The 17500-nt window shown below is 43.0% G+C and overlaps 1 protein-coding gene across 2 annotated transcripts in view; it reads left to right on the top strand.

Moving 5' to 3' along the window:
• Nucleotides 1–17500, top strand: part of LOC308103685 (kinase D-interacting substrate of 220 kDa B-like) — a 63349-nt gene that overhangs the window by 6433 nt on the left and 39416 nt on the right. For both annotated transcript variants that reach the window (XM_080453807.1, XM_080453806.1), the window contains exons 3-18: nucleotides 1567–1665; nucleotides 4810–4908; nucleotides 6718–6816; nucleotides 7022–7123; nucleotides 7511–7609; nucleotides 7807–8004; nucleotides 8756–8854; nucleotides 9433–9531; nucleotides 9709–9807; nucleotides 11195–11372; nucleotides 12495–12659; nucleotides 13086–13265; nucleotides 14126–14291; nucleotides 15429–15580; nucleotides 16356–16459; nucleotides 17072–17257. In XM_080453807.1, the coding sequence (XP_080309933.1) occupies nucleotides 1567–1665; nucleotides 4810–4908; nucleotides 6718–6816; nucleotides 7022–7123; nucleotides 7511–7609; nucleotides 7807–8004; nucleotides 8756–8854; nucleotides 9433–9531; nucleotides 9709–9807; nucleotides 11195–11372; nucleotides 12495–12659; nucleotides 13086–13265; nucleotides 14126–14291; nucleotides 15429–15580; nucleotides 16356–16459; nucleotides 17072–17257 (2124 nt within the window). The remainder of the gene's footprint in view (nucleotides 1–1566; nucleotides 1666–4809; nucleotides 4909–6717; nucleotides 6817–7021; nucleotides 7124–7510; nucleotides 7610–7806; nucleotides 8005–8755; nucleotides 8855–9432; nucleotides 9532–9708; nucleotides 9808–11194; nucleotides 11373–12494; nucleotides 12660–13085; nucleotides 13266–14125; nucleotides 14292–15428; nucleotides 15581–16355; nucleotides 16460–17071; nucleotides 17258–17500) is intronic.

Here is a 17500-nt window from a genome sequence, read left to right as displayed (position 1 = left end):
TCGAGCTGCGTTCGCTTCCAGCGTTCGCGCGTCTTACTTGTACTTTTACTTCTACTCCATTACATCTCAGAGGCAACTATTGTACTTTTACTCCACAACAATTATTTGAAAACTTTAGTTTAGTTACTTTGCAGATATAAATGATTACATTATAAAACACATTAACCACTTTAATTTAGCAGATGTACAAGCTCCCGAGCTTGTACATCTGCTATTTTCAAACATTTTAGTACTTTTACTTTTGGTACTTTAAAGGTAGGGTAAGTGATATTTTTGGGTTAAAACAAAAAGTATTTTGTAAAAAGGTTAAAGCTCTATATTCTGATAGTAATCATTGCTTGTTCAGTAACAGGAGTCTCCCTGTCTCTCCAGCTCTTTAATAAACAGAAAATACATTTTCCGGTAGGTGTCAAAATCTCAGCCAATCAGGAGAAAGTACCCATTTTTAAGCTTCATTTTGATAGTGTTCCAGTTGCAATTTTGCCTGCTCATTTCTTAGTGTCATCACTTCCAATTTCACTTGTTTAATCTATATCCTGATTGAGTTCTCTATCCTGATTGGATAAAATTGGAAATTAAACTGAAACTGAAACGAAAATGCATTTTCTGTTTTATAAAGAGCTGGAGAGACAAGGAGACTCCTTTTACTGAACAAACACTCTATAGCAATGAGTATCACAATATACAGTAGAGCTATTTAACACTTATTTTAACCAAAGAAAATCACTTACCCTGCCTTTAAGTACATTTTGATACCCATACTTTTGTACTTTTACTAGTAAATTTAGAATTCCGGACTTTTACTTGTAACAGAGTACGTCTACATTGCAGTATTGATACTTTTCCTTAAGTAAAACATTTGAATACTTTTTCCACCACTGTCTGTTTCTCAAATTCTACTTTAGTTTTGGGGATATATTTCCCTCTCAAGTATAGTAATTCAAGTACACACACACACACACACACCCACACGCACACGCACACGGACACGCACACGCATACACACACACGCACTCCGCCCATTTCCGTTCCATCTTTGCAAGCACATAAATAACTCCTACTGCAAATCAAATTAGTTCAATAATATCTAGCTTGCTGCTTAGTGCTTGCTTATAGCAGAAATATATATATGTTTTTATATATTTAAGATTATGAGTGAAAAGAAATGACAAACAGATGACATGCAGTAGTTTACAGACTCTGTAGCGTTCAAAGAATTATCTGGCGGTAGAGACTATATCGTTGACTATATCGAAACCTCTTATCTCCATATTTAAACCTCTTGTAATTTTTTTTCGTAAATTAACACCCGACTATTACAGTGTGTACACAAAATCATCAAAAGTAGCCGATCCACTTCGCGACACGTTTCGAGCTAAAATCCTGAAAACAGAGACGATATGACGTCCATTCCCTTACAATTATGTTTAATTATGATGCACGCGTACATAACACGCTAATCTATACTTAATATTGTGTGTGTGTGTGTGTGTGTGTGTGTGTGTGTGTGTGTGTGTGATGTGTGTGTGTGTGTGTGTGTGTGTGTGTGTGTGTGTGTGTGTGTAGAACGGACAGACCCCTCTGATGTTGGCGGCGGAACAGGGCAGTTTGGACATCGTCCAGGAGCTGGTCAGGAGAGGAGCAGACGTCAACCTGGATGATGTGGTGAGATACTCTCTCTGTCTCTAGCTCTCTCTTTGATTGATTGAATATTATTAGGTTTTCAAATAAATAACAGTACAAGTACAGTCAGACATCTGGAAAGTCCAGACAAGAAAGTCCCTGAGGACTTGTTTCCATTGAGGTCCTAGGTATTCAATTAATCAACATGGCATAAAAATAACACACATAAATATAATATAAAACAAAACAAAAAAGACATTCATGTACAGGGGAAAAAAGAGAAACAAACGACCTATTCGAGGGATTTTTTTTTAACTCCCCTTGTGGATTCCTCTCTCACAGTGCACAGGTTGAACCAAATGGCCACTAGGTCAGTGATTCTGAACTTTTTTGAATTCCCCCCAGTTTGATATACATTTGGTACCATCCCTATAGGACAGTGGAAATGCAACTCTGGGAGTGTACAAAACTGAATTGGTAACAAATTGAGGGTTCCATTTGTCTGATTTGTTCTCCTATGTGGCAGTGAATGCTGGACCCTGAAACCAACCCTGCAGAAGTCTCTAGACGGGTGCTATACCAGAATGTTGCGTGCCGTACTTAACATCAGCAAGAGCACACATGTTACCAACAAAAGAGAGAGAGTGTGTGTGAGAGAGAGAGAGAGAGAGAGAGAGAGAGAGAGAGAGAGAGAGAGAGAGAGAGAGAGAGAGAGAGAGAGAGAGAGAGAGTTCCAGACCATTTTGACCCCTGGTGTTGTCCACCCCCCCCCCTCTCTATCTCTCTTTCTCTCTCTCTCTCTCTCTCTCTCTCTCTCTCTCTCTCTCTCTCTCTCTCTCGCTCCATCATTCTATCATTGCTAGGCTACAGTTGCTAGGATACTGAAGGGAATTAATCATCTTTTCCCACGGAACCAGCGATGTGTCTGCAGTCTGTGTCTGTTTCCATGGTAACTGTGACTCTCCCTCTCATCTTTCCATCTCTCACGTCAAAGTCATGTGTTGACATTAAAATATATATAGCACCTTTATTAGAGGGATAAGCCCCTTGAGATGCATCATCTCATTTTCGAGGGGGTCCGTAGCACAAATGAACAGGACATACAATACACAAACAATAGAACAAGATACATCCATGCAGACAGACAAGACAAGAGCTCTCCCAAAGCTAGCCGCTCCCACCCCACCGGTTCAACCCCAAGTAATGCTGTAGCCTATATATCAGTACTTATTGCCCAAGAAAATGATCTGAATAAAAGTAGTAGTGACAAAAACAAAAACAGCCATCAATCAATCAATACATCAATCAATCAATCAATAAATCAACAATGACAAGTGATAAACATCAAGTCGCGTGTACATAGGTCATATGAACATGCATTGTGGAAAATACCGTGTATACTCTCTCTCTTCCCACCTCCCCCTCTCTCTTTGTCTCTCTCCCTCCTTCTCTTTGTCCATCTCTTTATCCCCCCCTCCCTCTCTCTCTCTCTCTCTCTCTCTCTCTCTCTCTCTCTCTCTCTCTCTCTCTCTCTCTCTCTCTCTCTCTGCCATCAGGCAGGGGTTTAGACAGAATCTCACTCCTAACTGTATTGTCAGAAATAAACGGATTTGAGAGAGAAGGTGGCTTTCTTTGAATAATCCCTTTATTCCAGGGGTCTTCAACGTTTTCAGGCCAAGGACCCCCTAGCTGAGAGAGAGATGAAGCAGGGACCCCCTCTATGTATAAAATTGTGTGTCATCTTTTTTGTTTTACTTGGTCTGCTCTTTTTTCCCTCTACACCAAACCTCTTTGCCAAAAATAGCAGATCTACAAGCTCACAACGCCTCGCAGTGCGAGGCGTTGTGAGCTTGTAGATCTGCTACAGTATGTTTGGCTAAAGTTCTCCTCAGAAAAGCGATGCTAGGGTTCAAGTGGTTAATGTAAAAAATATCATATCACACAAAGATTTGGCGGACCCCCTGTAGTAACTTTGAGGACCCCCTAGGGGTCCCGGACCCCCTGTTGAAGACCTCTGCTTTATTCCCATCATGTCCGATTCCCGGCAGGCCAGACTGTTTCCTGCCCTGTGCCATTCCGCTGTCTGTTTCCTGTCTATCTCACCCTCGCTGTCACTGTCAAAATTAAGCAGAAATGCTTCAGGGAAAAAAAGAGAATCCATTTACTGATCCTCAGACACTGACAAGGACCGCAATGGAGGCTTTTTTTTCTCCTTTTGATTATAGTCGGTCAGACAGTGGTGGAAAAAGTACTAAAATGTTTTACTTGAGTAAAAGTATCAATACTGCAATGTAGAACCTCAAAATTGTACTTAAGTATAGTACTTGAGTAAATGTATTTAGTTACTTTACACCACTGGTTACATGTGACATATGTTTGCCAGACCCAAGGGGTCGGGCTTACATGAGGCTTTGTATCTGTTTTCTCCATACATGGTATGTCACTTTGTCCCCCGGCCCCAGCCAAAAAAGTCTGTCCCTCTTTCGTCATAGAAGGGACATAGAAGGGACACACGTCATGCGAAGCCTGGCCATTCAGATTTCAACCACTAGGGGTCTGGTAGTACCAGGTCTCCTGGTTCTAGTTTTATTTCATGATCAATAAAGATATCAATCAATAAATCAATTTATGTGGGGAGAAAAGTCTTCAATATTAGCTGGAAAATATTGTACTGTTGTATTGTTTCTACAAGCTCAAAACACTTCGCATGGCGACGCATTTTGAGCTTGTAGATCGCAAATTTTTTTTGCCACTTTTGTGTCTGTGACTGTAGTATGAGGAGGTTTGGCATTAATTAACGAAAAAAAAATACATTCAAAAGTTTAAAAAATATATACTATAAGAGGTTTCTGCCCGACAGCAACGATATGTAAGTAGTAACTGGCCTTGGGAACCATTGGTTCCAGAGCCTTGTGACCCATAGGGCAGGAGGCGGAGCCTATCTCCTTTTTCTGTATCTTTCCATCTGTAAAATTGTTATTTAATGACTCATTGTATTGTATTTGATGCTGATGTTTGCATATTTCTGCCTAGTGTGTATCATATCTTCGGTACTGCTTTGGCAATATAGCTTCCTCATCTGTTATGTCAACAAAACTGTCTCTCACTCATCGTTCTTATGTCTCTCTCTCTCTCTCTCTCTCTCTCTCTCTCTCTCTCTCTCTCTCTCTCTCTCTCTCTCTCCAGGACTGTTGGTCAGCTCTGATCTCAGCAGCCAAGGAGGGTCACGTGGAGGTGGTCAAGGAGCTGCTGGAGAACAGCGCGTACATAGAGCACAGAGACATGGTGCGAACACACACACACACACACACACACACACACCCACACGCACGCGCGCACGCGCACACACACACACACACACACACACACACACACACACACACACACACACACACACACACACACACACACACACACACACACACACACACACACACACACACACACACACACACACACACACACACACACAGACCCCTTAGCTGAGAGAGAGATGAAGCAGGGAAACTTTAGTTACTAGTTACTTTGCAGATATAAATTATTATATTATAAAACATACATTAACCACTTTAGCCCTATTTCAAGAATTGGCTATTTGAAAATAGCTATTTTCAAACATTTTAGTACTTTTACTTTTGGTACTTTAAGTATATTTTGATGCCAATACTTTTGTTCTTTTACTCGAGTAACATTTTGAACACAGGCCTTTTACTTGTAAAAGAGTACTTTTTTTTGTGGTATTGCTTCTTTTACTTAAGTAAAATATTTCCACCACTGCCCACGGTCAGTCCTCCTAGGGAAAGACAGGGCCCCTCAGTCCGCTTCTCGGGAACTACTCTGCCGGGATGGAGGCTCTGGCACGTGGAGGGACTATAGGCTCTGTGGGTTTCCTCCTGTCCGGGTTGAATAAACCCAATAAAAAACTGTTTAAATAAAGAGAAAAGCATCCATTCCTTTTCAAAAACCAGTGTGTATGTAACAGTTAGATCTTTTCTTCCACTCTGACACTGCTTATTCGCCATGCAGATCCACATTTTCCTCCCTTATTTCACGCTGGTATTTGATCTGATCCTGGGTCAGCCTGCAGTCGTCACGCAAGTCACACGCGTTCCTCTCATGATCAGCACTGATGATCACGGGTCTGTTGTGTGTGCGTGTGTGTGTGTGTGTGTGTGTGTGTGTGTGTGTGTGTGTGTGTGTGTGTGTGTGTGTGTGTGTGTGTGTGTGTGTGTGTGTGTGTGTGTGTGTGTGTGTGTGTGTGTGTGTATGTGTGTGTGTGTATTACTATACTTGTGAGGACCAAATATACCCACAAGTATAGTGCAGTGGTTCTCAACCTTTTCAGGCCACAACCCCCCAAAATAATCATGTTTGAACTGGGGACCCCCCGAAATAATCATATTTGAACTGGGGACTCCCCACCCTGATAAGCACTTGGAAATGTAGGATTTGAAGCATTGCATTTAGTTTGATAAATATTGTGAAAATAGCAGATCTACAAGTTCACAATGCAAGGCGTTGTGAGCTTGTAGATCGGCTTTTTATATTTTTTTTGCTTCTTTCTTATATTATTCGTCAATTTGGCCAATGTCTGACCAGTTTTTAGTTTGTTGATTACTTTCGAAGCAATAATGCTCTCTTCTTCTTCCCCTGAGGTATTAAAAAGGTCTTAAAAGTCCTTAAATCGTCACTTTACTGTTATTACTGTCAAAAAAAAAACTAAGTGGACTCTCTGCAACAACCTTTAGGGTGATTTAGGATTAAACATTTAGAAGCTAGGTTTAGGGATTTGAGATGGAGTTACACTTTAAGTTGCACGCTCGATTCATGCACCGGAAAATTGCCGATCTACAAGCCCACGTTGTGAGTTTGTAGATCGGCTATTTTCCGGCTTCAGGCCTATACGGTTAAAGATGGCAAAATGCATAGAAAATGCCATTCATACTGTACAATTGCTGTCCTAAAATGTTTATGTAGTAATACAAACCTGTGTGTGTGTGTGTGTGTGTGTGTGTGTGTGTGTGTGTGTGTGTGTGTGTGTGTGTGTGTGTGTGTGTGTGTGTGTGTGTGTGTGTGTGTGTGTGTGTGGATCAGGGGGGCTGGACAGCTCTGATGTGGACAGCGTATAAAGGTCGCGTGGATGTCACCAAGGTGCTGCTGGAGAATGGAGCCAATCCCAACACTACTGGACAGGTAGAGGGGCGGAGCTACATACCCATACAACCACCTTGATCTTTTTTTCTTTTTTTTTTTGTAATTGATTCAATTGATAAGTTTGATTAACTGTTACGTGTGTGTGTGTGTGTGTGTGTGTGTGTGTGTGTGTGTGTGTGTGTGTGTGTGTGTGTGTGTGTGTGTGTGCGCGTGTGTGTGTGCGTGCGCGTGTGTGTGTGAGCAGCAGTACAGTGTGTATCCCATCATCTGGGCGGCGGGCAGAGGACACGCTGACATCGTCAAAGAGCTGCTGGAGAACGGAGCCAAAGTCAACTGTTCTGACAAGGTGAGAGGAGAGGAGAGCACAGGACACTGTTTAGAAACTTTAGACTGTACTGTAGACTACTGTTACAGGCTGGTATACAATGATAGGCTATTGACCTCTATTTTTGTTCAGTTTCTGACTGGATACATGTCGTTGTGACCTGTGCTCCGAAGAGCACTTTTTCTAGTTTTATTTGTTTTACCCTGTTATGTTGTAGAATGAACAAGGATGATGTATTATGTTGCATACTAATAATAATATTAATAATAATAACAGTAATAATAATAATACCAGTTGTGAGTTTGTGACATAATGTAAATGTTAACATCTCTCTCTCTCTCTCTCTCTCTCTCTCTCTCTCTCTCTCTCTCTCTCTCTCTCTCTCTCTCTCTCTCTCTGTGTGTGCAGTATGGGACCACTCCTCTGATTTGGGCATCCAGGAAGGGTCACTACGACTGCGTGATGCACCTGCTGGAGAACGGAGCCGACGTTGACCAGGAGGGGGCAGTATGTACTCACTGATGATGATGGAGGGATGAATGGTGGGAGGGAGGGAGGGAGAGAGGGAGGGCTAGATGGATGGATGGATGGATTGAGGGAGGGATGGAGGAAGGGATGGATGGAGAGAGGGATGGTGGATGGATGGATGGATGGATGGATGGATGGATGGATGGATAAACAATCATATCTCCTGTGGCGTGTAGAACTCGATGACAGCTCTGATCGTGGCGGTGAGGGGGGGCTTCGTTGACGTGGTGAAGGAGCTGTTGAAGAGGACCCCCAACGTCAACATGACGGATAAAGATGGAAACACGGCTCTGATGATCGCTGCCAAGGAGGGCCACACCGAGATCGTCCAGGATCTGCTGGACGCAGGCACATACGTCAACATACCTGACCGGGTAACAGAACACTGCATAACACATGCATCAACATACCTGACCGGGTAACAGTATACTGTATAACACAAACGTCAACATACCTGACCGGGTAACAGAACACTGCATAACACATGCGTCAACATACCTGACCGGGTAACAGAACACTGCATAACACATGCGTCAACATACCTGACCGGGTAACAGAATACTGCATAACACATGCATCAACATACCTGACCGGGTAACAGTATACTGTATAACACAAAGTCAACATACCTGACTGGGTAACAGAATACTGCACAACATTACAACAGACAACACGACCCTAACTAGGGCTGCAATTATCATTTTTTTTGTTGTTAATTGATATGTTCTACCTAGTCCCACAACAGTGTGACGGAAAAATTGTGAAAATAGCAGATCTACAAGCTCATGCTGTATCGGAACGCGTTATGAGATTGGCTATTTAAAAACAAAAGTTGAGCCTTGGCTACTGTCGCTATTTTTTAAAGTCAATAATTATTTTTTTATTTAATTATTATTTGTACAATGCAATTTAATTAATTAGTTTCATTAAACACTACGCCGCACAACTCTGATGTGTTATGATCGTGTTTGTGTGTCTGTGCGTGCATGTGTGTGCATGTGTGCATGTGTGTCTATGTGTGTGTGTGTGTGTGTGTGTGTGTGTGTGTGTGTGTGTGTGTGTGTGTGTGTGTGTGTGTGTGTGTGTGTGTGTGTGTGTGTGTGTGTGTGCATGTGAGCGTGACAGAGCGGGGACACAGTGCTGATAGGAGCGGTCAGAGGAGGCCACGTGGAGATCGTCAGAGCTCTGCTTCATAAGTACGCTGACATCGACATCAGAGGACAGGTGAGAGAACGCCCACTCCCTCTGCTCTTCATAGTAATAATAATAAAAATAATAATACATACAGTTTATATAGCGCTTTTCTGAGTACTCAAAGTCCCAAACAGCAACAGAATAAAAACAACTTCATTATGAAAAACTAGTTAAAAGGTGAAAAGCTATAGAAGTAAAGGTGAAAAGGGGGGATTAGGATTAGGTAGTGAATGGAAGTCTGTAAAGGTGGGTTTTTTATGTAGTTTTCAACGTGGCGAGGGTGGGGACATCTTTGATGTGAGCTGGGACTGAGTTCCAAAGGGAGGGGGGTGGCCATGAGAAGGCCCTGTTCACCCCAGGTTCGTTTCTTTGTCCTGGGGATGTCCAGGAGGTTGCCATTACCTGTCCCTGCTTCTTTTTGTACCCTCTGATCCATCAATCCTAGACGCTGGGTTGATTTGTGTGTGTGTGTGTGTGTGTGTGTGTGTGTGTGTGTGTGTGTGTGTGTGTGTATGTGTGTGTGTGTGTGTGTGTGTGTGTGTGTGTGTGTGTGTGTGTGTGTGTGTGTGTGTGTGTGTGTGTGTGTGTGTGTGTGTGTACACACACAGGAGAGTAAGACAGCTCTTTACTGGGCGGTGGAGAAGGGAAACGCCAGCATGGTGCGAGACATCCTGCAGTGTAACCCAGACACAGAGAACTGTACCAAGGTGAGACTCACAACCCACCAACAGGCTACAGCGGAATAGAATAGATGTGTGAAAGAGTTTTGTCTTGTCTCTCTGACTATATTTACAATTTGCAATTTAGGCATCTTAATCCAGAGCGATTTAGCGAGCGGGAGGGGTTATTTGATGCCCATAACTGTCTGTCTGTCTGTCCTGCAGGATGGAGAGACTCCTCTGATCAAAGCCACTAAAATGAGGAACATTGACATCGTGGAGCTGCTGCTGGACAAAGGAGCCAAAGTGTCCGCTGTGGACAAGGTGAGGCTCAGCCAGACACACACGTGCACTGGAAATTTGTGGTGTGCAAGCTGACAATACGTTGCGCTGCTTTGGATTTTTTTTAGCAGTTGTGTAGCACCTGTACTGTGACCTCTCTTCTTTTTTAACTGTAGTTTAAGTGATGTTTTCTTAGCTGGGGACTTGTTTCCATTGTGGTCCTATGTACTCAATTCATCATCAAGTCATATAAACATACAATACAATACATATATCATCAACAACACAAGAGCAATAAAAGGTACAGGAAAAAGAAAAGAGAGGGGGGGGGCAGAAGAAGACGCCCTCAGCTTGCTGACATAGTGTGATTTTTTCTTTTTACTCTCTGGGGGCAATTGGCAATTGGCCAATTGTAATTTGCAGACAGCTGCTTTTAGGTTTTTTTAACGGTAGTTTTGAATGTGGATGGGGAATCGAGAATTGTCTTCTGGCAGGGCGTTCCACATTTTGGTGGCAGAATAGTAGAATGCATTCTTCCCCATGTTTGTGCTGTGCCCGTGGGCGTCACTCACTCTAGTGAAGTACTTTAGTTTGACAGATACTGGGGCACTGTTCCACTGAGTAACTTTAAAGGGATAGTCACCCCATGGAGACTTGAATTCATGGATATTGTTTTGTTTTTGTCGCATTCCTAAGCCAATAATTTGATAGCCTCGGAAACCCATGCCTTTTTTTTTTGTTTCAAAAGAAAAAAAGCCTGGGAGAACCTTGCAGGAACGGTGGTTTAGGACCTTGTTATCTCCTCACCAATCAGAGTGCAGAGGGGCGTCGCTCTAAATTTGGTGACGTCAGCGTGCTCCGTGCACAGGCCGGGTGGGGGAGGGGAGGGGAGGCGGGGACATTGGTGAAGCAATAGGAAGCGGCGCAAGGCTTTGGATCCGCCCTTCAAGACCTTCGATAGGGCTGGCTCCTCCAGTCTAATAATTTGATGACCGGCAGTGGTTCCGGTAGGAGACACAAAGAGTCTCCTTTGTGTCTCCTACCGGGACCGCTGCCTATACCGGTCCGCTGGTCATCAAATTATTGGCTTAGGAATGCGACAAAAACAAAAAAAAATCCATGAATTCAAGTGTCCATGGGGTAACTACATTATTTTTTTTGGTGAACAATCCCTTTAAGACAAGACCCATGATAGTAATCATTGCTATAGTATAAACTATAGAGTGTTTGTTCAGTTATATAATCCAGCAGTGGTAAAAGCATTTAAAGTATATCCTTCCTGTGTGTGTGTGTGTGTGTGTGTGTGTGTGTGTGTGTGTGTGTGTGTGTGTGTGTGTGTGTGTGTGTGTGTGTGTGTGTGTGTGTGTGTGTGTGTGTGTGTGTGTGTGTGTGTGTGTGTGTGTGTGTGTGTGTGTGTGTGTGTGTCCAGAGAGGAGACACGCCCCTCCACATCGCCATCCGTGGGCGAAGCCGGCGCCTGGCGGAGCTCCTCCTGCGTAACCCTAAAGATGGCCGCCTGCTCTACCGGCCCAACAAGGCGGGCGAGACGCCCTACAACATCGACTGCAGCCACCAGAAGAGCATCCTCACTCAGATCTTTGGAGCACGTAAGACACCCAGCACACATTCTATAATTCTCACACGTTAACACATTAACCCATTCAATCCGGGGACGCATCTGTGTCATTTTAGATTTCTTTGGCTATTCAAATAAAGCAGATATACAAGCTCATAGTGCGGCACCGAGCTTGTATATCTGCTTTTTTTTTTTTTTATCGTGAACATTTGTGCAAATCTTTGAGCAATTATGAATAATACAATTATTTTTAAAACATTTCAAACACTTTCAAGATTTTTTCAAAGTGTTCAAAAATAGCAGATGCACAAGCTCACAGCGCGGCGCGAAGTGACGCGCTTGTGGGCTGCTATTTTACATCTGCTATTTTTGAAAACCTCTGTTTTTTAACCACTGTTCTAAATCCTAAGAAAAATGTACGGTGCTATATATTTAGCTAAAATCTAAAATGATGACACGGTGCCTTTCCGGTTTTGATGGGTTAAAGGTGCTGTAAGTTACATATTATTTTGTTGCTGTTGGGCAGAAACCTTTTATTTCCATATTTCCCCCCCCCTTTTCCGTAAATTAAATGTACAATTTTAATACAAAAGTATCAAAAGTAGCAGATGTACAAGCTCCAAAAGTGTCTCTTCATGCCGCGTTTCGAGCTTGTAGATCTGCTACTTTTGATCATTTTGAAATTGAATCCTGAAAAGTAACAGTTTTGGAAATATGAGGTTTCCAACCGACAGAGAAGATATATTAAAATAAGTGTTAAATAGCTCTACATTGTGATAGTAACCATTGCTAAAAAGTGTCTGTTCAGTGACAAGGGTCAACCTGTCTTTAAAGCTCTTTAGTAAACAGGAAATATATTTTCAGGATATACAGAACGTACATGATAAGCAAGTGAAATTTGAAGTGATGAACACAAAGAAATTAGCAGACAAAAAGTGGAACTGGGACAATATAAAATTGAAGCTTATTAATTGTTATTCTCTCTTGATTGGATGACATTTGCAACCTCACCTGAAAATGTAGAGCTAGATTACAATCACAATTATAGAGCTTTAACGTTTTAACAAAAAAGTTTTTGTTTTAACCAAAAGAATATCACTTACGCTACCTTAAATGAATATTGTAACCGACCAGTGTTGTCCTCTCTGCACAGGCCACCTGTCCCCCACCGAGTCAGACGGGGACATGCTGGGCTACGACCTGTACAGCAGCGCCCTGGCGGACATCTTGAGTGAGCCCACCATGCAGCCCCCCATCTGCGTGGGGCTTTACGCTCAGTGGGGCAGCGGGAAGTCCTTCCTGCTCAAGAAACTGGAGGGTGAGAGACAGTACAAAAACATTACAACACACGCAGATACAACATCTAAATGCATAGATTAAACTGAGTCAGTGTGAGATGTATAAAGGTCTGAGATGGGATTTAAATTAGATTATGTTGAGATCTCAGTAAGAGCTAAGTTTGAGTAGCAACAATTCTGCTAAATTGAGCATCATTTAAGCGTTTTTTTTTAGATCTCCTGTATAGATCATCAGAGGTTCCATCTGAGACATGCTGAAGTCTTATTTCTTAGGAGAAATCAGGAGGATCTAACGTGACATTGAACATCTCTAAAAGCCGAACTGTTTTCTACTTTAAGGACCCAGGGGCGCTCAGCCAAGTTCCAACCATTAACACACCGTATGGCCCACAGAGTTTTAAGTGGTTTTAACAGCTATTATTATACTTTCCTGTCATCCCCCCCAGATGAGATGAAGACGTTCGCTGGCCAGCAGGTGGAGCCTTTGTTCCAGTTCAGCTGGCTGGTGGTGTTCCTGTCGGTGCTGCTGTGTGGCGCTGTTGCTCTGGTGCTGGGCTTCACCGTGGACCCTCGACTGGCCATGGCCATCTCCCTCAGTCTGCTGGCGCTGCTCTACCTCTTCTTTGGTATAATTAATATGTTCATATGCTGCTTAAGGCTGTCACAATTATGACTTTTTTAAATACATTTTAAAGATATTTTTGGGGCTTTTTCTGCCTTTATTGATAGAATACAGTAGTCTGACAGGAAATGGAGAGAGAGAGATGGGGAGTGACACGCAGCAAAGGTTGTCGGGATCGGGAGTCGAACTCGCGACACTCTGTCAGACTACATTAGCATCCTAGATGCCCGGACCGCTACGCCAGCTGTCTGGGCCTGCTATTCTGCTATTTCCATTACTTTTTAAAAATGTTTGAAAAAATATGAACATGTTTCTACATGGAAACGATTATGCAAAAATAATTGCGATTATCTCAAATATTGTGTTACAGTGGTTGTGTACTAACTGTACCTATGTGTTATGTTACAGTGGTTGTGTACTAACTCTACCTATGTGTTGTGTTACAGTGGTTGTGTACTAACTCTACCTATGTGTTGTGTTACAGTGGTTGTGTACTAACTCTACCTATGTGTTGTGTTACAGTGGTTGTGTACTAACTGTACCTATGTGTTGTGTTACAGTGGTTGTGTACTAACTGTACCTATGTGTTGTGTTACAGTGGTTGTGTACTAACTCTACCTATGTGTTGTGTTACAGTGGTTGTGTACTAACTCTACCTATGTGTTGTGTTACAGTGGTTGTGTACTAACTCTACCTATGTGTTGTGTTACAGTGGTTGTGTACTAACTCTACCTATGTGTTGTGTTACAGTGGTTGTGTACTAACTGTACCTATGTGTTGTGTTACAGTGGTTGTGTACTAACTGTACCTATGTGTTGTGTTACAGTGGTTGTGTACTAACTCTACCTATGTGTTGTGTTACAGTGGTTGTGTACTTTGGCGGGCGTCGCGAGGGGGAGGGGTGGAGCTGGGCGTGGCTCATCAGCACTCGCCTGGCGCGTCACATCGGATACCTGGAGCTGCTGCTCAGACTGATGTTTGTCAACCCGCCGGAACTGCCGGAGCAGAGCACCAGAGCCCTACCGGTCAGGTAAACACTGTACCAGAGCCCTACTGGTTAGGCTATTCAATTCAATTACATTTTATTGAATCCCGACAGTCCCACCCTGAGCAGGCAATTTTGCGACAGTGGCAACGAAAAACTCCCCCTTAACTGGAAGAAACGTCAGGCAGACCCTATAGGCTCTAGGGTGGGCGGCCTTCTGCCTCGACCGTGTCGGGGGGGAAAGAAGAGAGAGAGAGGGAGAGACAGAGAGAGATACAAGTAGTAACAATAACAATAGTAGCAAATATAATAGTGTAAGATAGTATATGATAATATGATATAGTACAACAATAATGTGTATACAGTATATAATGGTATTGTATAAGAATGTTAAGATAATATACAGTATAGTGTAGTGGTATAGTGTAGTGTAGTAGAAATCCACGGTCGGGCTCCATGGAGAGGCTACACTGCACACAGTGCGACAGTTGTTAAGAAAACTCCCCCCTTAAACTGGAAAAAACGTCAGGCAGGCCCAGGCTCTAGGGTGGGCGGCAGGCCTGGAATTTTGTCATTTTAGGGGCAAGGACACTCAGCCTTTGGTGTTGTCAGGGCAGGAAGGCCATCAAATAAAACAAGATTTTAGTCCATTGAAAGAATTCATTGAATTTAAGGGTTAAGGATGATTTAAAATGTAATATGTAGACTATCTGCAGTGAAATCAATAAATGATGGTATTTACAATCTGATCCATGTTCAGCCCAGCACCAATCAAAGTCACTGGATTGGTTTAAAGATGGGGACTCAGGGGAGTTAAGAATTCAGAATCTCAACAAAAGACACTGGTGTCTACATGACAAGAAAGAGACACTGATTTGACAAGAAAGAGACAGAGGAGAAAGTACGTGGTACAGTCAGCTAGGGCATTAAGGCCACTGTGGCCTCAGGGCATGGCTTTTTTTTTTAGGGGCACAAGGCCAAACTGAGGGGGAACGACAACCATGGCCTTCGTGGCCTCCCTGAAATTCCTGCCCTGGTGGGCGGCCATCTGCCTTGAATGTGTCAAGGGGTAAAAGACAGACAGACAGACAGACAGAAAGAAAGAGAGACAGAAAGAGAGACAGAGAGAGAGACAGAGCGAGAGATACAATGTTTAGTGAATGATTTGATGTGTTCCTGCAGGTTCCTGTTCACAGACTACAACCGTCTGTCAAGCGTAGGAGGAGAGACCTCCATGGCGGAGATGATCGCCACTCTGTCTGACGCCTGTGAGAGAGAGTTTGGCTTCCTGGCCACCAGGCTCTTCAGGGTGTTTAAGACCGAAGAAACACAAGGTTCATTCATTCATAATAGACTCACTTTACATTCACTTTATTCCCTTTGTAAGAGCCGGTTCTCAAAGTGGAGTCCTCCGTGCCCCCCTCCCCCCCCCCCCAGGGGTCCTTGAGGGGGTTCCAGGGAAATAAAGAAAGTTTGAGAACCACCGCTCTAATAGCAATGATTACTATCAGAATATAGGGATATTTAACAAACAAATACTACTTATACCACCTTTAAAGGCACAGCATGTAACTTTGCACTGTGTTTACATAACAACAACAATCTTTTCCCTCTATACCAGAAAACAGAAACAGAAACAGAAACACATTGCCTTCTTGCTGTATTTTGTTGTTTTCACTGTTTGTTTCGGTTGCCCCCAAAAACGTCCAGCGAGAAGGCAATGTGTTTTTGCAGGTAAACACCACCACATAACACTATTGCAGTGGCTGATAACTGCTGGTATGGAGGGAAATGATTGGTAGAAATTGATACATTGTTTTGTTGTGTAAACAGGGGGCAAAGTATTATTGTGCCTTTAAAGGAATAGTTCACCCAAAAAATGACTTATTCTCTATCAATTACACACATCATGAAGCCTTGAATTCATGGAGATTTTTCCAGTTTTTGACGCATTCCTGAGCCAAAAATGTGATGACCGTGTGGATACATTAGCATCTTTCTGCCGGTATCACATTTTTCTCTGTGAATTCACTGCTTCATGGGGTGTGTAATTGATAGTGAACTACTCCTTTAATGAAATGACTCCACGTGTGCATCCATGCTCCTCAGGAAAGAAGAAGTGGAAGCAGACGTGTTGCATTCCCTCCTTCATCATCTTCCTTTTCGTCCTGCTGTGTCTGGTGACCGGCATGGCCCTGCTGGCCGTGTTTAAGGTCAGTCACCCCCCCTTCTGCCTGCATAAAAAACGAATTTCACCCACTGTTTTACACCTGTAAACCTGTGATTCTTTGGCTATTAAAATTTTTTTTTGAAGATTTTGCAAATCTTAGAACATATATATATATATATATATATATATGTTTTAAAGCGAAAAAGTTTTACTCCGATCTGTGCTTCTGGGGGTCCCTGGAACAACATATTTTGAGATGGGGGTCAGCGGCTAAATACATATCATTTTGGGGGTCCTTGACATGGAAAATTTGGAGCACTGATACAAAAAAACGATGGAGCCTGCACAAAAAACTAATTTCACCAGTGGTGGAAAAAGTACTCATATTTTGTACTTAAGTAAAAGTATCAATACTGCAATGTAGAAATACTCTGTTACAAGTAAAAGTCCGGAATAAAAAATGTACTTAAAGTACAAAAATATTGGTATCAGAATGTACTTGAAGTACCAAAAGTAAAAGTACTCATTATGCAGAAATCTTCCATTTACGTTTTCTAAAAATCTTTAGAAAATAGCAGATCTACAAGCTCACAATGCGTCGCAGCATTGTGAGCTTGTAGATCATTGCATATATCTGCGTACCTTGTTGTTGCAGGTGGACGGGGACAACCACGAGGTGAACGCGGTGCTGATCTCCATGGCCAGCGTGGTGGGCCTGGCCGTGCTGCTGAACTGCCGGACCTGGTGGAGGGTGAGCGACTCGGTGCTCAACTCCCAGAGGAAGAGGCTGCACGGAGCCGCCAACAAGATGCACAAGCTGAAGAGCGAGGGCTTCATGAAGGTAACGTTCCATTCATTTCATTTGCATTGCAAAGTTTTTAGTTTTTTTTACAGGGTGGCTTGGTCTATAAACAGACCTGTACATACTCATCACTTCCAAAGAGGACTTGCCATCCTCTCAGACTATGGGATCTGGACACACGGCAGAGAACAACGGTGTCAGATTTCACTTACCGGCCGCGCGCGAGAGAGAGAGAGAGACAGAGACATGGCAGAGCACAGCGGTGTCAGACAGACACACACA

Source organism: Gymnoscopelus braueri (assembly GCF_963280865.1).
Source record: "Gymnoscopelus braueri genome assembly, chromosome: 16".
NCBI lineage: Eukaryota > Metazoa > Chordata > Actinopteri > Myctophiformes > Myctophidae > Gymnoscopelus > Gymnoscopelus braueri.
This window is presented reverse-complemented; position numbering and strand designations above follow the sequence as displayed.